Source organism: Amblyraja radiata, chromosome 9 (genome assembly GCF_010909765.2).
Source record: "Amblyraja radiata isolate CabotCenter1 chromosome 9, sAmbRad1.1.pri, whole genome shotgun sequence".
In the NCBI taxonomy this organism is placed as follows: domain Eukaryota; kingdom Metazoa; phylum Chordata; class Chondrichthyes; order Rajiformes; family Rajidae; genus Amblyraja; species Amblyraja radiata.
This window is the reverse complement of record NC_045964.1, coordinates 7,097,259-7,121,418: the sequence shown is the minus strand read 5'-3', so window position 1 is coordinate 7,121,418 and position 24,160 is coordinate 7,097,259. Positions and strand designations below refer to the sequence as shown.

Here is a 24,160-nt window from a genome sequence, read left to right as displayed (position 1 = left end):
AGTTGCAGCCTTACAGCGAATGCAGCGCCGGAGACCCGAGTTCAATCCCGACCACGGGTGCTGTCTGTACGGAGTTTGTATGTTCTCCCCGTGACCTACGTGGGTTTTCTCCGAGATCTTCGGTTTGCTCTCACCCTCCAAAGACGTACAGGTTTGTAGGTTAATTGGCTTGGTAAATGTTAAAAATTGTCCCTTGTAGGTGTAGGATAGTGTTAGTGTGCGGGGATCGCTGGTCGGCGCGGACCCGGTGGGCCGAAGGGTCTGTTTCCTCGCTGTATCTCTAAACTAAACTAAACTAAACCAGCCTTCACCTCAATGTCTCCCTCTATCCTGCACCCCTTGGTGTTTGAATGCCGACAAATCCACTCATTGATTCCGTCTCAACAGCTTTCTGTGATTAGGAATTCTGGAGAGTCATGATTCTCCGAGACGAGAATTTTTTCTTTTGGTTTAGTTTAGTTTAGTTTAGAGATACAGCGAGGGACCGCCCAGCCCGCACCGACCAGCAATCATCACACACTAAACGCTATCCTACACACACTAATAATAATAATGGATGGGATTTATATAGCGCCTTTCTAATACTCAAGGCGCTTTACATCGCATTATTCATTCACTCCTCAGTCACACTCGGTGGTGGTAAGCTACTTCTGTAGCCACAGCTGCCCTGGGGCAGACTGACGGAAGCGTGGCTGCCAATCTGCGCCTACGGCCCCTCCGACCACCACCAATCACTCATACACATTCACACTAGGGACACTATATAATGACACCAAGCCAAATAACCTACAAACCCGTACGTCTGGAGTGTGGGAGGAAAACGGAGCAAACCCACGTGGATCACGGGAAGAACATAGGAACACCGTACAGACAGCACCTATAGTCAGGATCGAACCTGGGTCTCTGGCGCTGTCAACATTGAAACATAGAAATATAGAAAATAGGTGCAGTAGGCCATTCGGCCCCGAGTCTGCACCGCCATTCAATATGATCATGGCTGATCATCCAACTCAGTATCCTGTACCTGCCTTCTCTCCATACCCCCTGATCCCTTTAGCCACAAGGGCCACATCTAACTCCCTCTTAAATATAGCCAATGAACTGGCCTCAACTACCTTCTGTGGCAGAGAATTCCAGAGATTCACCACTCACTGTGTGCAAAATGTTTTCCTCATCTCGGTCAAGGGCCTGTCCCACTTTCACGACCTAATTCACAACCTCTGCCGAGTTTGCCCTTGACTCAGACTCGCAGCATGGTCGTGACAAGGTCGTAGGAGGTTGTAGGTAGGTCATAGCAAGTCGCAGGTAGGCCTAGGTGCTCGGGGCATCAAGTAGGTCGGGCCGTTTTTTCAACATGATGAAAAATGTCCACGAGTAAAAAAAGGTCGCGAATTAAGTCATGAAAGTGGGACAGGCTCTTGACTCTACCACTGGCCACCCAGCTTAAATAGGCAACTCTCTGAAACTATGTCCACAAATCCACAAACATCCTGACAGCATCCACCTTTTCAACTTCCCTCAAATGTTGAACTTTCTGTTTAAATAACCTCACATTGTAAACTTGGTCAGGAAGAAAAAGGAAGCGTAAGTCAGGTATAAGAAGGTGGCATCAGATGGGGATCATGAGGAATATACAAAGCGAGTAGGGAGGAACTCAAGATGGGGATTAGAAGGGCCAGAAGGGACCATGAAATGTCAGAGGCAAGTCGGATTATGGAAAACCTCAATGCTTTTTATACGTACGTTAAATGAGACCGCTCAGAGATAAAGGATTTTATGCTTGGAGTTGGAGAATGTAGGAGAATGTAGGTGAGGTACTAAATGAATACTTTGCATCTGTATTCACCAAGGAGAAGGAGTTTGAGGACAGTGAGATCAGTGTGGGGAATACAAATATACCAGGGCAGTTTGAGATAGAGGTGGTGCTGAGACTCTTGAAGAACATTAAGGTGGATAAGTCCCCAGGTTATTGAGGGGGGCAAGAGAGGAGATTGTGGGGACCTTGATGAGGATCTTTGTTTCTTCTCCAGTCACAGGCGAGGTCCCAGAGGACTGGAGAGTGGCCACTGTTGTTCCTTTGTTTAAGAAAGGAAGTAGGGAGAATCCTGGGAACAATAGCACATAGAGCCTCATTTCAGTGGTTGGGGAAAAGGGCCTGTCCCACTTTCACGACCTAATTCACGACGTTTTTTACTTGTGGACATTTATCATCATGTTGAAAAAATGCCCCGACCTACTTGATGCCACTAGTACCTAAGACTTGCATCACGACCCGCCTACGACCTCGTGACGACCATGCTGCAAGTATGAGTCAAGGGCAAACTCGGCAGAGGTTGTGAATTAGGTCGTGAATGTGGGACAGGCCCTAAACTATTGGAGAGAATTCTTTGAGTTAAGATTTACTCCCATTTGGAAGAGAATGGGCTAATTACGGATGGCCAGGGTGACTTTGTACATGGCTGGTCGTGTCTCACTAACATGATTGATTTTTTGAGGAGGTGACAAAGAAGATTGATGAAGGATGGGAGGTGGATGTTGTGTACATGGATTTTAGTAAGGCTTTTGATAAGGTCACTGGTGGACTGATCCAGAAAATTACGATGTTCGGGATTCACGATGACTTGGTCGTGTGGGTTCACAGCTGGCTTATTCATGGCAGACAATAGAGTTGGGGTGCAAGGCAGAGATTCTGGTTGGAGGTTCGTGACCGGTGCAGAGTTCTGCAAGGATCTGTGCTGGGACCATGGCTACTTGTGATGTATGTTTGCTGATGACACTAAAACCAGAGGCGTTGCAGGCAGTGAGGAAGGCTGTCAGAAGGTACAGTGGGATACAGATCAGCTGCAGAAATGGGTGTTTCCAGGATACCCTGGTCATTTATCCTGAGAACTGTGCAAACCTATGCATTAGAGCCTAAACCCAAGCACAGATCTGCAGTTCCTTCTGCAGTTGTACATGGCCCTAGTGAGACCACACCTGGAGTATAGTGTGCAGTTTTGGTCTCCAAATTTGTGGAAGGACATTCTTGCTATTGAGGGAGCGCAGCGTAGGTTCACAAAGTTAATTCCCGGGATGGCGGGACTGTCATATGTTGATAGAATGGAGCGGCTGGGCTTGTATACTCTGGAATTTAGAAGGATAAGAGCGGATCTTATTGAAACATATACTGTAAGATTATTGAGGGTTTGGACACGCTAGAGGCAGGAAACAAGTTCCCGATCTTGGGGGAGTCCAGAACCAGGGGCCTGGTTTTTCTGGGAACTTTTTCACACAGAGGGTTGTGAATCTGTGGAATTCTCTGCCTCAGAGGGCGGTGAAGGCCAATTCTCCGGGTACATTCAATGAATGAATAAGTTTATTGGCCAAGTATTCACATACAAGGAACTTGCCTTGGTGCTCCGTCCGCAAGTGACAACATGACATACAGTGACTGTTAGGAATGACACATAAAACATTAAACATTAATAATAAAACATTAATTAAGAGAGAGTTAAATAGAGCTCTTAAAGATAGCGGAGTACTGATTGTGGATGATAAGCCATGATCACAGTCCCAAAGGGCTGAATGGCCTACTCCTGCACTTATTGTCTATTGTCTATTGTCACATGAGAGCCAGTCTCACGAGTCATTGACTGCAGTCTCTATACAAGTATGTACATTAACCCCAAGTGCCCATTTCAGCTATGGTTGACAAGTCAATCCTCTTGTGGGCTAAGATCATTAGACTCCAGCCAAAGGGATCCAAGATCTTGAAACCCTAGACCTCAGTGACCACTTGCCTAAACAGTGTACAAACTAGACCTTGGACTCCTCTGTGAGGGGGTTTGTCTTAACCCAGCCTTCATGCCATCTCACACGTTGTTCAACAGCCCATTGTTCGTTGCTCATGACCTCCTTACAGCTGAGGTCCCAGCGGTCCAGGGCCATATTAACATGGCCATTGCCCAGGTCCACACAATCAGGAACCTGGTTCACTCCTAACGTCTGCTGCTATCCGCGTGGAGTTTGCATGTTCTCCCTGTTACCCCGTAGGTATTTTCCAACGTCGCACACACCTGCTTATTGGCAGGTAAATTGTCCCCTGCAAATTTCCAGGGTGTGTCAGTGGGCAATTGGATCTGGGAGGGAGTTGCTGGGAATGTCAGACGAATAAAGAACCGGTGGTGGTGAATCTGTGGGATTCTTCGTCACAGAAGACTATGGAGGCCAAATCAATGGATATTTTTACAGCAGAGATAGATAGATTCTTGATTAGTACGGGTGTCAGAGGTTATGGTGAGAGGGCAGGAGGATGGGGTTAGGAGGGAGAGATAGATCAACCATGATTGAATGGCGGAGTAGACTTGATGGGCCGAATGGCCTAATTCTACTCCTATCCCTTATGACCTTATGTAAGTGGGTGGTTAATGGTCGATGTCGACTCAGTATGCTACAGGGTACTTTTCCATGCTATATGACCATGTGATCAGAATTTAGCCTTGGACCTCATGTGAGATGGCTCATTTGACTAGCCCCCCCCCCCATCCCCCCCCTCCAGCCCCCCCCCCCCCCCCCTCGATTCCAATGCTGGCTGGACTAGCTGGACCCCAACATCATTAGTGCCCAAGGAAACTGGCCACTCGGGATTTGCTCTACCTGGAGAGATCCCAGCTTATGTGGAGGGTCAGCTTAGGGAAAACTCAGGATGGCCAACAAGTTAACATGGCTGTGGGCTGGTGCAGGACCATCCAATCCATAACAGAGGCCACCATTACTGGCACCATCAGACCTCTCAGCCTGGCCTCCTTTCCTGGGTTCAGGCTGTTCACTGCCCCCCCCCCCCCCCCCCCCCCCCCCCCCCGCCACATAGTTGGCTTCTGTTGCTAATCTCTGGGTGGATCTCACTGTCTGTTTGGGAATCTAGCTGTCTAATCGGACTTCTTGCCTTGCAGATTCTGGTGCCGGAAATGGCTTTTGTACGGATCGCCACTTTTGAAGATAGTGGAAAATTCATTGGGCACAGGATTCTTCCAGTTACTGCTGTCCAAACAGGTACTCCAGGTGTAGATGCTGTCCATCATTGTACTGATTTATCAATCACTCCCAAATTATATTCATATTATTATAGTCATAGAGTGATCCAGTGTAGAAACAGGCCCTTCGGCCCAACTTGCCCACACCGGCCAACAATGTCCCAATTATACTAGTCCCACCTGCATGCGTTAGGCCCATATTCTTCCAAACCTGTCCTATCCATGTACCTGTCTAACTGTATCTCAACAGTTGGGACAGTCCCCGCCTCAACGACCTCCTCTGGCAGTTTGTTCCATACGCCGACCGCCTTTTGTGTGTGAAATTATGTTCACATTCTCCTCACAAATACAGACCATATTTACATGGCTTTGTTTCCTGTAATCCCATGAGCATTCTGAAACTCTAAGGTCACATTACATGGATGTTCCCTACAATCACAGACCGCAAGGTCTAGGGGACATAGTCGCAGAATAAGGGGGGGCTCTTTTAAAACTGAGATGAGGAAGAACTTCTTCACCCAGAGGGTGGTTAATTTATGGAATTCACTGCCCCAGGGAGCAGTGGAAGCAGAAACGTTAAATATATTTAAGTCTAAAATAGATGGTTTTTTAGCTGCCAAGGGGATAAGGGGCTACGGGGAGAGGGCAGGGATATGGACCTAGGTATGGTTAGTATAGTAAGACCTGAGTGATCTCCTGGACAAGTGTCGATCGCCTGGATTGGGGTCGGAGAGGAATTTCCCGGATTTTTTTTCCCGAATTGGACCTGGGTTTTTATCCGTTTTTTTGCCTCCCCCAGGAGATCACGCGGTTCTTGGGGTGGAGAGGGGTGATAGCGGTATAAAGGGGAGGGTAGTGTCTTGTGTTCTGTGTCTTGTGTCTACTGTTTGTGGGTAAGTGTGTCTGTTTAGTGTTCAGCCATGAGCGAATGGCGGTGCGGACTCGACGGACCTGGTGGTCTACTCTCGCACCTACTTTCTATGTTTCTATGTTTCTATGCAAGCATAATATTCCTGGATCCCCATGTTATATGGTTATTCACAAATTCCTCAACATATAATTGGGTGGCACGGTGGCGTAGTGGTAGAGCTACTGCTCTATAGCGCCAGAGACCCAGGTTCGATCCTGACCATGGGTGCTTGTCTGTACGGAGTTTGTACGTTCTCCCCGTGACCCGCGTGGGTTTTCTCTGAGAGCTTCGGTTTCCTCCCACACTCCAAAGAGGTACAGGTTTGTAGGTTAATTGGCTTGGTGTAAATGTAAAATTGTCCCTGTAAATTGTAGTGTGCGGGGGATCGCTGGTCGGTGCGGACTCAGTGGGCCGAAGAGCCTTTTTCCATGCTGCATCTGTAAACGAAACGAAACTAAATAGATAGGTAGTTTCCAGACTTTATACAGGCAAATGGCATTTTACATCAAGGTCATGTTATAGTGGATGTTTCCTAGCTGGTTAGACCACATTACAGACACATACTCAAAGCTCGAAGTTATTATTGCATGGATCATTCATAACTGACAGATAATATTTATACAGGATTTACAGGACAGGTTCCAGATTCCAATTTCAAGTGTACATCATGTGATTCCATAATTATTCACAACCCATATTATAATTTACAGAAAATACTGGAACTACTCATCAGATCAGACAGCGTCTGTGCAGAGTGAACCTGCTAATGTTTAAGATCTATCTTGGAAATTCATTGACCTGACACTTTCACTCAGTTTCGTTATGAACGGGTGCCTTTCCTGCTTTTATTTTGAATTACCGGCGTCAGCAGTTGTTTATTTCCCCATAAAAATGGCGGTCACGGTGGCGTAGCGGTAGAGTTAATAATAATAATAATGGATGGGATTTATATAGCGCCTTTCTAATACTCAAGGCGCTTTACATCGCATTATTCATTCACTCCTCAGTCACACTCGGTGGTGGTAAGCTACTTCTGTTGCCACAGCTGCCCTGGGGCAGACTGACGGAAGCGTGGCTGCCAATCTGCGCCTACGGCCCCTCCGACCACCACCAATCACTCACACACATTCACACACATTCACACACAGGCAAAGGTGGGTGAAGTGTCTTGCCCAAGGACACAACGACAGTATGCACTCCAAGCGGGATTCAAACCGGCTACCTTCCGGTTGCCAGCCGAACACTCAGCCCATTGCGCCATCTTACAACGTTTGCAGCGCCGGAGACACGAGCTCCATCCTGACTACGGTTGCCATCTGTACGGAGTTTGTACGTTCTCCCCGTGACCGGCGTGGGTTTTATCCGAGATCTTCGGCTTCCTCCCACACTCCAAAGACGTGCAGGTTTGTATGTTCATTGGCTTGGTGTAAGTGTAAATTGTCCCCAGTGTGTGTGTAGGATAGTGTTAAAGCCCTGTCCCACGGTACGAGTTCATTCAAGAGTTCTCCCGAGTTTGCCCTGATTTGAACTCGGAGATTTACGGTAATAGCTGCTTGTCGGTACTCGGGGCACTCGTGGACATTTTTCAACATGCTGAAAAATCTTCACGAGTCTTCACGAGCTTACCGCGTTTCACGAGTACCTGCCGTTAGTGTTACGAGCCGCTAAGAAACGTCCTCGAGCTCCGACGTACCAGCTACGTTCATTCTCCGTGCTTACCACGAGTTTGATTTTTTTTTAAACTCGGGAGAGCTCGTACAGTGGGACAGGGCTTTTAGTGTGCGGGGATCGCTGGTCGGCGCGGACTCGATGGGCCGAAAGGTTGTGTTTCCGCGCTGTACCTCTGAACTGAACTAAATTAAAATTAATTTTAAACTAAACTTAACATTATTTACGTTTCACTGTCCTTTACTTGCCCTGTCCTATTCAACCTCTCCCCTGATATACAATGTTCCTGAGTGTGATGTCCATTGCCTCCACAGGCTATCACCATGTCGGTCTGCGCAATGAGACCAACCAGCTGCTCACCATGCCGACCCTGTTCGTTTATATCGAAGTGGGAGACTACATACCTCACACCTGGGCAGGTGAGATGGATCATTGTACTGCCAGCTCACATTCACCGCACCTCCCACACTCGCTCGGTGTTAGCACAACCACACGCTTAGTGTTACTCACTCCACATTCAACCCACACCCGCCCTGAGTAATTAAAGTGTAAATGTGTCGGGAGCGCAGTTACCTTTCCTTAAGGGCCTGTCCCACTTTCACGAGGTAACTTACGAATTCTCCCGCGATTTCCCCTTGACTCAAACTCGCAGAATGTTCGTAACGTGTCCGTAGGAGTTCGTAGATATATCGTAGCGGCTCGTTATGCCAGCCGTAGGTACTCGTGGCATCAGGTAAGTCTGGACCTTTTTTCCAGCCCGATAAAAAATGTCCACGAGTAAATGTCCACGTAGTGTTCTAGGAGGTCTTTGTAACTCTCCTTCATGCTCGAGAGTAGTCCCCGCGTACTCGAGGCCTCAGCTAGGTAGGGGCGTATTTTTCAACATGCTGAAAAATGCCCGCGAGTAAAAAAACGTCGCCATGGAAAAAATCTATATTTTTTTACTCGTAGGTTTAGTCGAAGTAGGTTGTAGTAGGTCGGCATGTTAGTCATAGGTAATCGAGGGTAGTTGAAGGTAGTCGTAGATAGTCTTCATCATAGTCGAAGTGAGGTCGAAGGAGGTCATCTTCACTCTCCACGATTCGGTGTCCAATTTTCCCGAAGTTAGTCAAAGCTAGTCTTCAACATAGGTGGAAGGAGGTCTTCTACATAGTCGAACGAGGTCTTCAACATGCCATTTTTTCAAACTCTCCTAAACTCTTCTAAACTCGCCAATTAGGACAGCCCCTTAAACCTTACTGTGCATGAAAACTTTGGTGTACCTGACCTGGGGGTGTGATACTCCATATCAAATGGGTGTGATCGGTCCAAGGGAGTGTTTGGGAAGATATCAGGGAACTTTACCAGGGATCCTCAAACTGCAGAGCACCTTGGACAATACAGCTCACTCCCCTCCATGACACAGTTGTCAACCTACCTTCAGCAACAGACTGGTTCCACCAAGATGCAGTACAGAACGCCACAGGAGATCCTTCTTCCCCGTGGCTATCAAACTGTACAACTCCTCCCCCTTCTGTCGTGGGGTAGACTGAGACTCCCCCCCCCCCTCCCCCTCCCCAATCTTTGCACATCCCCAATCCTTTCCACTCGTCACTTTAATTTCATGTTTCGTGTATTTTGTGTTTTATGAATGTTGGCAGATCAATTTAGTCTAAATAAAATTCCTTCGTATCGTATTGTTTATTCCATATCTAATGTGATTCTAATGTTCAGCTTACCAGATATTCCAAAGGACATTTAACTCTGTATCTAGTGTGATATTCCTCCAAGGAAGAACATGATGTGCCAATCCAGAGGGAAATTGACACTGTGTTCCATATCTGCTTTAGGACTATTTAACGGGAGAACATAGCAGGAACTTTAATCCACATCTCTGCTGCATTCCACCAGCTCTGGGGCTTCTTGATGGAGCTTTATGGAGGAAGCTTTACTTTGATTCAAACTTATAGGTGTTTTTAGGAATGTGGCAAGAAGGGTGAATATCGGGAACCAAAGGTGGAGATTCAGCAAATATATATCCTCTACTCGCTGGAGTTTAGAAGGATGAGTGGAGAACCTCATTGAAACTTACCTAATAGTGAAAGGCTTGGATAGAGTGGATGTGGAGAGGATGTTTCCACTAGTGGGAGAGTCTAGGACCAGAGGTCATAGCCTCAGAATTAAAGGACATTCCTTTAGGAAGGAGATGAGGAGGAATTTCTTTGAACAAATGGTGGTGAATCTGTGGAATTCTTTGTTTTTAAGGCAGAGAGAGATAGATTTTGATTCGTACGGGTGTCGGGGGTTATGGGGAGAAGGCAGGAGAATGGGATTAGGAGGGAAAGATAGATTGGCCAAGATTGAATGGCGGGGTTGACTTAATGGGCCGAATGGATTAATTCTGCTCCTATCACCTATGACCTTATGATCTTATGCTTCGCTCTTCGCTAATCCTTCGCTCCACAGATGCTGCCTCACCCGCTGAGTTTCTCCAGCATTTTTGTCCACCTTTGACTTTATGACCTTATTTCCAAAGGCTTTCGATAATGTTCCACATGAGGGTCACTGCAAAATGTGCTGTGGGAGTATTAATTTGTATTATTCGTATTAATAAAGGATTGTATCACTAAGCATTAAATGTGTAATTTCCAACTGTAACTGGAGAGGTTACTCGGGAATTAATGTGGACGTTTCAACGATTTATTATCCGAGAGTCCAGTTCACAAGGAGTTGCAGCTGAATGTATTTTCTGCAGGTGTCATCTTCAGGCCCCCTCCCCCCCCCCCCCCCCCCCCCCCGACTTCCAACACCCTGCAGGAGGAGCATTCCACAATCCCGCTGGCTGTCCACTGCATCAAGACCTTGGAAGAAGTACACATATAAAACAGACTGTACCTGAACCTGTTCTCACCCTTTGCTCAACCCTCCCGATGAAGCCTCTTGAGCCAAAACCGCAGCAAGCATTCACCTTCTGACACCACGTCACCTCAACATGGCCTCTCTCTCCCAACACGGCAATTCCCAATAGGCGGCCATACTAAACCTTGCCTTCCTTTTGTTGGCCATAGTGCATCTCGCTGAGCCTGCTTTGTATATGTGTGGAGGAAGGAATTGCAGATACTGGTTTGAATCAAAGATAGACACAAAATGCTGGAGTAACTGCATGGGTGGCACCGTGGCGCAGCGGTAGTGTAGCTGCCTTAAAACCCTGTCCCACGGTACGAGTTCATTCCAAGAGTTCTCCCGAGTTTGCCCTGATTCGAACTCGGAGATTTATGGTAATGGCCGCTCGTCGGTACTCGGGGCCCTCGTGGACATTTTTCATCATGTTGAAAAATCTTCACGAGTCTTCCCGTGCTTACCTGCCATTAGCGAGTCTTCCCGAGTGCCTGCCGTTAGCGTTACGAGCCGCTAAGAGACGTCCCCGAGCTCCGACGTACCCGCTACGTTCATTCTCCGTGCTTACCACGAGTTTGACTTTTTTTAAACTCGGGGGAGCTCTTGGAATGAACTCGTACCGTGGGACAGGGCTCTTACAGCGAATGCAGCGCCGGAGACCCGGGTTCAATCCCGACTGCGGATGCTGTCTGTACGGAGTTTGTACCCGTGACCTGCGTGGGTTTTCTCCGGGATCTCCGGTTTCAACCCACACTCCAAAGACGTACAGGGTTGCAGGTTAAATGGCTTGGTTTAATTGTAAATTGTCCCTAGTATGTGCAGGATATTGTCAGTGTGCAGGGATCGCTGGTCGGCGTGGACTCGGTGGGCCGAAGGGCCTGTTTCCACACTGGACCTATAAGCTAAACTAAACTTGAGCATGCCCTGATTGGATGTGTTGGGGCTGCATGATGGGAACGTTAAACTGAATCCAACTAATGCCACACGTGCCATGAGGCTTTTGGGGTCCTTATCCCATTGGATGGAAATAAGCCAGCGATCTGCAGATGATTTGGGAGCCATCGAATAAAAAGATGACGTATTTTGGAAGAGGCAGTGCAGTAGTGCTTTTTCACACTCTTGTCCCTTCCTGCGTGATTATGAGTTTGAACACTCGACACTGTGTCGTTGCAGATCTAAACAAGGCTTTGGCTGACCCAATAAACTTTGTCCGTTCAATGAGCGCACAACTGGACCAGAGTTCGCATGCTGATGAGGTAATGGGCAGCAGGGCAGAGAGATGTAAGGGGTTGTGTCTTTGGGAAAACATGAGATTCGCTCTGTAAATGTATGGGAGTGAGTGGGATTGAGTGTGGGTGGGTATCTGGGTTGGGGGGAGGGGGTTGAGAAAATTGCTTGTGATTTATTATTTCATACATTATTGTGATGAGAATGTGGGAAAGGTGACGAAACAAGTCATAATATCTACTTCATCTTTATCTTCCTTAACGCCATCAGGTAAGTAATTGTTAGACCATTTAATTCAGCGTTTCTCAACCTTCTTTTTTTTTTTTTTTTTTTAATTATTTTTATTAGAAGTACGGTAAATTACAATAATACACAACACATATATCTTAATACATTTTTTGTACCGCTTCATTTTTTTTGAGCTTTAAGAAAAAGATAGAAGTAAGGAAAGTAAAGAAAGTGCGCAAGAGTCGTGAAGTGCAAGAGAGTGTTGGGAAAAGAAAGCCCCTTAGAAAAGAAGTTAGAGAAGGAAGTGAAGTAAGAAAGTAGACCCTAGAAAAGAAAGAAAAAGAAAGTAAGGACAATCGCTCTATTATAACATTAAACTCCGCAGAAAGACTACCAACCAAGTCTGTTTTTGTTGTTTTACCTCCCATTGCCAGGTCCTGATACCATTTATTTATTTATTTATTTTAAAAATTACTATTGCACCTCATGCTTGTAATAGGTCCATAAACGTAGACCACGTCTTTTGGAATTGGTTTGCTTTACCTGCTAAGAGGAATCTCATCTCTTCCAGATGTAATGTTTCAAACATATTTGATGTCCACATTTTTATTGTTGGTGTGGGCGCATTTTTCCAGAATTTAAGTATGAGCTTTTTTCCCATTATTAGCCCGTAATTGAGTAAATTCTTCTGATACACGTTTAATTCAGGGATACCTTCCGATATCCCAAAAATGATCCATTCTGGTTTTGGTACCAGTTTTATTTTAATTAATTTTGAAAAAATATCAAATATTCCATGCCAGAATTTTTGGATTTTTGTACAAAAAACAAAAGAATGCACTATGGTAGCTTCTTGACACAGACATTTATCACAGATTGGTGAAACATTGGGAAAGATTTTATTTAATTTAGTTTTTGAATAATATAGTCTATGTAATGTTTTGAATTGGATAAGCGTATGTCGTACATTGATCGAGCATTTATGCACCTGTAGTAAATGATTATCCCAGCTCTCTTTTGAAATTTTTATAGCTAATTCTTGTTCCCAGTCTCTTCTAATTCCATCTGTTATGGGTATTTCTATGTTTAAAATGATATTATATAAGTACGATATTAGATTAGCTGATTCCGCCTTTGTCTTCATTGCTTCATCCTGTAAGTCGGAAGGCATATTATGATAGTCTTTTGTGTATTTTTTCAGATAATCACGAATTTGAAGATATTTAAAATATTGGTTATTTTTCAAATTATATTTCAGTTGTAGTTGTTGAAATGATAGTAATTTTCCCACTTCATACAGATCTTCGAGCGTTTTGATTCCCATTCTTTCCCATTGTATAAATGATTTGTCTATGATTGATGGTTTAAACGATGGGTTATTGACTATTGGTATTGAGAGAGATAGGTTTCTTAATTTTAGGTTCTGTTTTATTTGTTTCCATGTTCTAATTGTGCTATGTATAATTGGGTTTTTATTATAATTTTTATTATTCAAATTTATTGGTGAGAGGATAATCGCTCCTATATTACTCGGGGAGCAGTCCCCTTTTTCCATTACAATCCAGTCCGCCTGCTGGGCAGAATTGTCCAGCAGGTGAATCATATTTTTAATATTTACTGCCCAATTATAATACGTAAAGTTAGGGAGCGCTAGACCCCCCCACTCTTTTCGTTTATTAAGGTGTGTTCTTTGTATTCTATGGGGTTTATAATCCCATATGAACAACTGGGCCGGAGTTCGTATGCTGATGAGGTAATGAGCAGCAGGGCAGAGAGATGTAAGGGGTTGTGTCTTTGGGAAAACATGAGATTCGCTCTGTAAATGTATGGGAGTGAGTGGGATTGAGTGTGGGTGGGTATCTGGGTTGGGGGGAGGGGGTTGAGAAAATTGCTTGTGATTTATTATTTCATACATTATTGTGATGAGAATGCGGGAAAGGTGACGAAACAAGTCATAATATCTACTTCATCTTTATCTTCCTTAACGCCATCAGGTAAGTAATTGCTAGACCATTTAATTCAGCGTTTCTCAACCTTCTTACCCCTGCGGAACCCTTGTAACAATTTTCATGTCTCAGGGAACCCCTACATAAAAATTATCATACATCTTTATTAATCTCTTCCTTTCTCTTTCATAAACTTGAAGTTCATAAGGCAAACATAACAGCACAGACAGGACTGATGGAGATCGTGCGTGCGTCTGTACTCGAGTGATACACGAATCCGTCAGATACAGCTCCTGTCCACTGACCACTAAAGGCTGGTTCACACTGGCGCCGTTTAGACATCGCTAAATATGACGTTGCTAAATATGCCAATTACAGCACGGAAACAGGCCATCTCGGCCCTTCTAGTCCGTGCCGAACACTTACTCTCACCTAGTCCCATCTACCTGCACTCAGACCATAACTCTCCATTCCTTTCCCGTCCATATACCTATCCAATTTATTTTTAAATGATAAAATCGAACCTGCCTCCACCACTTCCACTGGAAGCTTATTCCACACAGCTGCCACTTTCTGAGTAAAGAAGTTCCCCCTCATGTTACCCCTAAACTTTTGTCCCTTAATTCTCAAGTCATGTCCTCTTGTTTGAATCTTCCCTACTCTCAATGGGAAGCTTATCCACGTCAACTCTGTCTATCCCTTTTAAAGACCTCTATCAAGTCCCCCCTTAACCTTCTGCGCTCCAAAGAATAAAGACCTAACTTATTCAACCTTTCTCTGAAACCCAGGCAACATTCTAGTAAATCTCCTCTGTGCTCTCTATTTTGTTGACATCTTTCCTATAATTTGGCGACCAAAATTGTACACCATACTCCAGAATTGGCCTCACCAATGCTTTGTACAATTTTAACATTACATCCCAACTTCTTTACTCAATGCTCTGATTTATAAAGGCCAGCACACCAAAAGCTTTCTTTACCACCCTATCTACATGAGATTCCACCTTCAGGGAACTATGCAGAGTAATTCCTAGATCCCCCTGTTCTACTACATTCCTCAATTCGCTACCATTTACCATGTATTTTGATTTGATTTGTCCTGCCAAGATGTAGCACCTCACACTTATCAGCATAAATATGCCATCCGTGTATAATAAAACTGCGAATATGAAATTAAACACAAAAATGATTCAAGAATGCGTTTACATATGATTAGCCTATCTATCACTATTTCTCTCGGGACCCCCAGCGACCTCTCGTGGAACCCTAGCGTTCCGGGGAACCCCGGTTGAGAAACGCTGGTTTGATTGCTTAGCATTGGTATTGGCTTATTATTGTCATGTGCACCTGGATACAGTGAACAGCTTTGTCTGCATGCTATCTGGTTAAATCATACTAGACATGGCTACAATCAGGCCATGGATGTACACAGATAGCTCAACGAGAAAAATTCCAGTGCAGAATACAGTTTAGTTTAGAGACACAGCATAGAAACAGGCCCTTCGGCCCACCGAGCGCATGCCGACCTGTTCAACCACAGTTCTATGTTATCCCACCATTGCTTGTGTTTGCTGTAAGTTGGGGCTGGTGCTCACTCAAGGATATATTGGAATGACACTGACGGGCCTTTCTTTGTACATTGCAATATACAGAGGCAAATTAACCAACAAACCCACACAATAGTGAATAGTGAAAGTGGTTGGATAGAGTGGGTGTGGAGAGCATGTTTCCACTAGTGGGAGAGTCCAGGACGAGGAGTCTTAGCCTCAGAATTAAAGCACATTCCTTTAGGAAGGAGATGAGGAGGAATTTCTTTAGTCAGAGGGTGGTGATTCTTTACCACAGAAGGCTGTGAAGGCCATGCCAATGGATATTTTTAAGGTAGCGATAGATGGATTTGTGATTAGTACGGGTGTCAAGGGTTATGGGGAGAAGACTGGAGAATGGGGTTAGGGGGGAGAGATAGATCAGCCATGATTGACCTAATTCTGCTCCTATCATTTATGACCTCATGACATCTTTGAGATGTGGGAGGAAACTGGAACACCCAAAGAAAATCCATGCGGTCACAGGGAGAATGTGCAAACTCCACGTAGACAGCACCTGAAGTCAGGATTCAACCTGAGTCTCTGGCGCTGTGAGGCAGCAGCTCAACCAGTGCTGCCACTGTGTGGCCCTTCAGCTTTATAACGTTAGTTACAGAGAGAGGCCAGATACAAATGAGTGCAAGATCTGCAATGAGGTCGGTTGGGAGATGGGGACTGCCCCGCAGCTCATGGATAGACTGTTCAGGAGTCGGACAATGCTGTTCCTGAATTTGGTGATAGGTGCTTTCAGGATTTTGTATCCTCTGCCGGATGGGAGAGGGGAGAAGAGGGAATGGCCGGGGTGTAAATGGTCCTTGAGTATGTTGACTGCTGTCTCAAGGCAGCGTGATGTGGAGATGGAGTCAATGGAGATAGAGTCTGGTCTGGCTGATGGACTGGGCTACATCCATACCTCTGCTATATATATTGGCTGAGCTATTCCTAAACCAGGCTGTGATGCACCACAGCAGGATGCTGCCTAATAGGATACTATCAAATTGACATTTCCAAGCCGCTGAGGAGTGTTCACCCGACGCCGGAGTTCCTTCTTCCCGGCAGGAGGGCCTATAACATCGGGCCGCCGTTGTGGCGACTGGCTGCGGAGGCCTCAAATAGGCCTCGACCTCGGGTGGACTAGGAGGAGGAGGAGGACTGGACTTTTTGGTGCCTTCCCTCACAGTGGAAAGTGTTGATTCTGCTCTAGGGGGGACGTTCATGTTGAATCCTATAGTGTATTGTGTCTTTTTTTCTTCTTTTTTATTTTACATGGATGTATGATAATCTAATTTTTTTTCTCTCTGTAAAGCACTTTGGCTTCAACGTGATTTGATTTAAAAGTGCTATATAAATAAAAATTACTTACTTACTTGAAATGTAAAGTGTCTTTTAAAGTGTGATGATAACACTTTGCTGGTGTTTGATGTAAGTTGAGTCTGGTGCTGACTCAAGGGCATATTGGAATGACATTAACGGATCTCCCTTTGTACATTGCTTGCAGGTTGTCTCTGAGGATAACGTACAGATACAACAGAGCAGCAACGAGGCATCGGACTCCAATGAAGCATGCAGTAAATCATTGCTTTTAAATACATTGTGGAGGAAGGGACTGTTGATGCTGGTTTAAACCTAAGATAGACACAAAAAGCTGGAGTAACTCAGCGGGGCAGGCAGCATCTAGGGTGACGTTTCGGTTTGAGCCCCTTCTTCAGAGTCCTTACAGACTCGACCCGAAACGTCACCCATTCCTTCTCTCCAGAGATGCTGTCTGTCCCGCTGAGTGACTCCAGCTTTTTGTGTCTATCTCAGGCTTAAACCAGCAACTGCAGTCCCTTTCTCCACGTAATGCAGTCATTCAAAGCTCACAAGGGACGGACGTGTTATGATGGTCCTTTGCAACTGGCACACTGGAAAAACACAGCAGTTCAAATCTGTCTCCATCCCCCCCCCCATCACCCCAACTTTCCACTCATTTCCGACGCAGTGTTCCACCCTCTCCTCCACATCAACATTCTACTCTGCCTTCTCCTCTCCTTGATCTATCTCTAACCACTCCTGCCATCCTCCCAATCACTCCCTCCAACTAGCCACTTCCTCTCCTCTAGGGTTGCCAACTGTCCCGTATTAGCCGGGACATCCCGTATATTGGGCTAAATTGGTTTGTCCCATACAGGACCGTCCTTGTCCCGTATTTGACTGCTACTACTCGGGTCGAAGGGACTGTCGAGTCGGAGCGCCACATCCGGCCCCGCCTCATCCGTCCCGACGTAGTGCAGCCCATGGAGTGCAGCAGCAGCAGCGCCTCGCCCGTGGCCCCGTCGGTCGGCAGCCCGGCCAGCTGTCCGACCTTCGGACCTTCGCTTACCGCCGACACCACCCCCCCTCCTTCTCACGGCCGATCATCGGTTCACGAGTTGGATGGGGCGCCGGACTTTGCGTGCAGCAGAACACAAAGCCCAGCCGGCGGGCCAGCTGAGGAGTTTTGGCCCGGGCGCCGGACTTTGCACGTGACGTCGCTCGCAAAGGCCAGCGTCCGGGCCAAAACCCCTCAGCTGGCCCGCCGGCTGGGCTATGTGTACAGTCCAGCAACCGGGCCAACACCATTCACCCAGCCATGGCCGAGTCGGGAATTTGTCCCTTATTTTGACCTTTTGTCCCTTATTTGGGAGTGAGAAAGTTGCCAACCCTATTCTCCTCTATCTATATCCATCCAGGCCTGGCTCGCTCTTTATCCAACTTCTCCACCCAGCCATTTCCTCTCCTCTGCCCCAACTTCTCTACCCAGTATGATTTGTTCTACCTACATGCACCAACTCAAATCAACCCTGTTTTAAAAATTCTCCATTCTGCTTTAACGTAATGATTCAATGGCACTTTATTGTCAAGTGTACCCAAGTACAGCGTGATTATTTGTTAAATACAGTAAACCCTTGTTTTAACGGACCCCCTTTATAACAGATTTTGGTTATAGCGGACGGGTCAGCCGATGTCACCCCCGGCCCCCAATGCCTCCCCTCCGCTTACAGCCGCGACTTCCAGCTCGCAAGGTGCACCTCCTTCGACCACTGCACCGCCCGGTTGACACGGCCCTTGTTGCGGCTCACATTGTAGCCCCAGAGGACAGTGCTTTCTTTGGGCCGCCACCACCGACAGGACGCGCTCGCTCGATCACCGTGGAATCCCTGCCCTCTCATGTGCTGTTGCTTCTTCCCGTCAGCCGTCGCTTTGTCCACTCGGTCTTTCCCCGCACCCTCCACCCCACCACCTCCGCCTCCTCCTAGCCCAGAGCTACCGGCATACTCTGCCTTCGATGATGTCCCTGACTGCGGGCAAGGTGGAAGAGGAGGCGTGATGGAGTGGGGAGCGGACAAAGCGAAGGAAGAAGCAGCAGCAGGTGAGAAGGGAGGGAGCCCCGCGGCGACCAAATGCGTCCTATCGGCGGCGGCGACCTTAAGAAAGCGCTGTCCCCAGGGGCTACCACGTGAGCCGCAACAACAGCCGCGTGAGCCGGTGAAGAAGGGCTCGCTGGTGCAGACCAGCAGCATCGGGGCCGAGTTACGAGGAGAAACAACACTCAGTGTTAGAGTGATAGAGTCACAGAGTCATGGATTGATACAGTGTGGAAGCAGGCCCTCCGGCCCAACTTGCCCACACCAGCCAACATGTCCCATCTACACTAGACCCACCTGCCTGTGTTTGAATCAGTCAACATCATCACCTTTCCATGTTCTCCAGAGATGCTGCCGGACCCGTTGAGTTACTCCACTACCTTGTGACCTTTTTTGTGTATTAACCATCATTGGCAGCAGCTCTTTATTTCAACTACATGATAATACCTTACTTGGTTATAGCCGACAATCGGCAATAATGGGCACCAAGCCTCCTCCGAGAGTCCATTATAACGAGCGTTTACTGTATTTTCCTGGTTATTATTATCTTTTTCTATTCTGCTTTTCTCCCTCCCCACGCTTATCTTCAACACTCTATGATCGGTGTGAAGCCGCTTGCGAACTTCTAGTCAGCTAGATTTATTAGATGTAATAGTTAAAGCCCAGAGGCTTATTGTTGTGGAAGTGACTGCTGGGATCAATTGCTGAAGATGTGGGCAATAGGAAGTCAAGATGTTGCCAGGACTAGAGGGTGTGAGCTATAAGGAGAGGTTGAGTTAGGCTGGGTCTCTGTTCCTTGGATCGCAGGAGGATGAGGGGTGATCTTATAGAGGACACAATCATCAGGGGAATAGATTGGGTAGATGCACAGAGTCTCTTGCCCGGAGTAGGGGAATCGAGGACCAGAGGACATAGGTTTAAGGACAATGGGGAAAAGATTCAATAGGAATCTGAGGGGTATCTTTTTCACACAAAGGGTGGTGGGTGTATGGAACAAGCTGCCAGAGGAGGTAGTTGAGGCTGGGACTATCATAACGTTTAAGAAACAATTGGATAGGTACATGGATAGGACAGGTTTGGATGGATATGGACCAAACACAGGCAGGTGGGACTAGTGTAGCTGGGACATGTTGGCTGGTGAGGGCAAGTTGGGCCGAAGGGCCTGTTTCCACACTGTATCACTCTATGACAATGTGAGTGAGGAACAGACTTTTCATGGTGCATTTGACAACCTCTGGTTGATCAACAGTGTTTTACATTCACGGATTTATTTGACGTGATCAGATAGAAAACTGATCAAATTATGCATTGCATCGTCTCACAGCAATAAAATAATATGATTATATAATTGGCTTTAGATGCAGATTGAGGGTTAAAAGCTGGTGGAAACAGACCCTTCGGCGACCAAGTCCACACTGACCATCGGTCACCTGTTCACACTAGTTCTGTCCGTGTTATCCCACTTTCCGATCCACTTCGGACTCACTCGGGGCAATTTACACAGAGGCCAATTAATCTACAAACCCGCGCGCCTTTGAGATGTGGGATGAAGCCGGAACACCCAGAGGAAACCCACACCATCACAGGGAGAACGGGCAAACTCCACACAGACAGCACTCTAGGTTAGGATCAAACCCAGGTCTTTGACGCTGTGAGGCAGCGAGTCTACCCACTGTGCTGATGACTACTTCTAAAAAGAGCACCTCTGAATTCAGCATTCGCAAAGAACTGTATAAGTACTTCGGTGCCATGATTTCTATAGTGGGACTTGAACACACAATGTCTAAGTCTTATGTCAATGAACTTGTATTGCAGGGAATGGAAGGGCATGTGCATACAGGTGAGATTAATTTATCTTGCGCCATGTTTGGCACAGACATTGTGTGCCAAAGGGCTTGTCCAGCGCTGTACTAAGTTCCTTGCAACTTGTACTACCTGGGGAGTTCTCAGACAGAGGAAGGTGAGAACAGCAACCTTCAAAGCCATGTGATACACCAGAGACAAAGAATTGAGGAAGTGAACAAGGAGAGGCGTGGTGGAGGAAGGAACTGCAGATGCTGGTTCACACTGAAGATAGACACAAAATGCTGGAGTAACTCAGCGGGACGGGCAGCATCTCTGGAGAGAAAGAATGGGTGATGTTTCTGGTCGAGTTGTGAAGAAGGGTCTCGAGCCGAAACGTCAACCATTCCTTCTATGGAGAGGTGGTGGATGTGTGAGTGGTGACATCAACCCTGGCAGTCGCACTCAGATGGAACAGAACAGGCTCGAAGGGCCGAAGGGCCTCCTCCTGCACCTATTTTCTATGTTTCTATAACTTCCTTTTGCCAGTGGCTGGAGGGATGGTAAATACTCTGTTCGGTTGGGGAGTGAAAAAGACATTCGTTGCTGGGACTGAGACCAAAATAACCAGGTGCTATTTTTTCCAGATCCCTACAACCCTACCAGCTCGGACCTTGAGGAATCTTGCAAGGATGCCATCGGTGAGTTCATTGGCATGATTCGTGTGCGTTTGGCAGGGAATGAAGGGTGTGTTGACAGGAAATGTTGAAGTACGGGATACCTGAATCTCTAACGATTCAGATTCAGATTAGTTTGCCATCATATTCGGCAGGGTGCAATGAAATTCCTCGTTGACATGAAGCACACAGTGTGAGCAATGTACATATGGCAATGATAAGTACAACAACACAATGACGAGTGCAAGACAGCAGAGTGGTGCAAAATTAAAGCAATCCAAGAGGAGTTCCATGTAAAATGTCACCACTCTCCAGCTGCGGTGGCGGGCGTGTGGAACAAGCTGCCGGAGGAAGTAGTTGAGGCAACGTTTCTACAGCCCCTGTCTCACGATGCGAGTTTACCCAAGAGCTCTCCCGAGTTACAAAAAAAAATCAAACTCATCACGAGTATTTTTTTACTCTTGGAAATTTTTCACACTGTTGAAAAACTTCACGAGTTTCCGCGTTTCGGGAGTACCCGCCGTGAGAGTTACGAGAAACTACGAGATGTCCACGAGCTCCGGCGTACCGGCTACGTACGTTCTACTTACTTACCACGAGTTTGATTTTTTTTTTAACTCGGGAGAGCTCTTGGGTAAACTCATATAGTGGGACACGGGCTTTACTTGCTGCAGCACAACAGAATATGCAAACATAGTGCATAACGTTGCAATGTTAAAACATTTTGAGATTTAAAAAATCAAGTCTGCAATTTATCCCATCAGATAAAGCATAAAAAGAAGTTTAATTTGACAGCTAATTCACTTTCATATCTTCAGTATTAAAAAAGTTATGGCCATTTTCATACTCGGAAATTAGCATCTTGTTCCCTATTGCTTTTCCATTGACTTAACACAAAAGCTGCGATCGAGGACAGTCAAAAGCCCGTAACTTTCTTAAAAATTAAGAGAACTGAATGAAATTTTCAGTTATTATAGATTGAAGCATTCTGAAACAAATGTCAAACATCTTACTTGGATGACCTGAAATTAAAGCATATAATTAATTAGTTACCAAATTGTAGCTAATTACAAAATTGACCTTTGTGATGGAAATAGTTATAAACACCCAGACTGGCTTGAAAATTCAAAAATGTGATATTCTCAAGATCTGAACTTTAATATTATTGTATTATATGCTGTGTCCGTAACAGATAGGTACATAAATCACAATTTCTAGCAATAGACCAAGTCTTTATGGAGAAGATCAGTTGCTAGCTGGTACACTGGCATATCATAATCAGTAGCATCATCATACTCCTCAGCAACTCTGTACACCTTGTTTTTCCTCAACTTTTTAATTTTGACATTGTAAACTACAAGTTTTTGCTCTTTCTGCCCACTACTTTCCCATTAAGAATGTCCTGTAGATTCCATTTCTTAAGTAAAGAATATTTTTTTTAAATAGCCTAAGTATCCAAATAACAAACTAATCCCATTCACACAGGAATTCACAATATAACATGATTTTAAATCTCACTGTCATGAATTTATATCCCAGATGGAAGGAATTTAATGTTTAATTCCCATAAATTAATCCAGAAACATCCTCTCAAAATATAATCAAAATTATTGTTTTTTGCACAATACATGTGATTCAAACTGTTGTGAATATTTAGTTTTAAAATAATGATCATGGAGAGAGAATAACACAACATATAGACAATTTGGACGGCTTATGACATGATTGTCCAAAAACAAATGGGCATTTTAATTATCTTGCTTCTGGAACGCGATCGATTGGAATGTTGAATTTGCGGTGAATTTGAACCCCATATAGAAACATAGAAACATAGAAATTAGGTGCAGGAGTAGGCCATTCGGCCCTTCGAGCCTGCACCGCCATTCAATATGATCATGGCTGATCATCCAACTCAGTATCCCGTACCTGCCTTCTCTCCATACCCTCTGATCCCCTTAGCCACAAGGGCCACATCTAACTCCCTCTTAAATATAGCCAATGAACTGGCCTCGACTACCCTCTGTGGCAGGGAGTTCCAGAGATTCACCACTCTCTGTGTGAAAAAGTTCTTCTCATCTCGGTTTTAAAGGATTTCCCCCTTATCCTTAAGCTGTGACCCCTTGTCCTGGACTTCCCCAACATCGGGAGCAATCTTCCTGCATCTAGCCTGTCCAACCCCTTAAGAATTTTGTAAGTTTCTATAAGATCCCCTCTCAATCTCCTAAATTCTAGAGAGTATAAACCAAGTCTATCCAGTCTTTCTTCATAAGACAGTCCTGACATCCCAGGAATCAGTCTGGTGAACCTTCTCTGCACTCCCTCTATGGCAATAATGTCCTTCCTCAGATTTGGAGACCAAAACTGTACGCAATACTCCAGGTGTGGTCTCACCAAGACCCTGTACAACTGCAGTAGAACCTCCCTGCTCCTATACTCTGAAGAAGGGTTTCGGCCCGAAACGTCGCCTATTTCCTTCGCTCCATAGATGCTGCTGCACCCGCTGAGTTCCTCCAGCAATTTTGTGTGCTCCTATACTCAAATCCTTTTGCTATGAAAGCTAACATACCATTCGCTTTCTTCACTGCCTGCTGCACCTGCATGCCCACTTTCAATGACTGGTGTACCATGATACCCAGGTCTCGCTGCATCTCCCCTTTTCCTAGTCGGCCACCATTTAGATAATAGTCTGCTTTCCTGTTTTTGCCACCAAAATGGATAACCTCACATTTATCCACATTATACTGCATCTGCCAAACATTTGCCCACTCACCCAGCCTATCCAAGTCACCTTGCAGTCTCCTAGCATCCTCCTCACAGCTAACACTGCCCCCCAGCTTAGTGTCATCCGCAAACTTGGAGATA

General features: G+C 45.8%; 1 protein-coding gene across 1 annotated transcript in view; it reads left to right on the top strand.

Annotated features, from left to right (window-relative positions):
- Window positions 1-24,160, top strand: part of plcb2 (phospholipase C beta 2) — a 142,581-nt gene that overhangs the window by 81,110 nt on the left and 37,311 nt on the right. Inside the window, exons 21-25 of the mRNA XM_033026598.1 lie at window positions 4,932-5,031; window positions 7,905-8,009; window positions 11,641-11,723; window positions 16,952-17,021; window positions 21,269-21,322. Coding sequence (XP_032882489.1) covers window positions 4,932-5,031; window positions 7,905-8,009; window positions 11,641-11,723; window positions 16,952-17,021; window positions 21,269-21,322 — 412 coding nt within the window. The remainder of the gene's footprint in view (window positions 1-4,931; window positions 5,032-7,904; window positions 8,010-11,640; window positions 11,724-16,951; window positions 17,022-21,268; window positions 21,323-24,160) is intronic.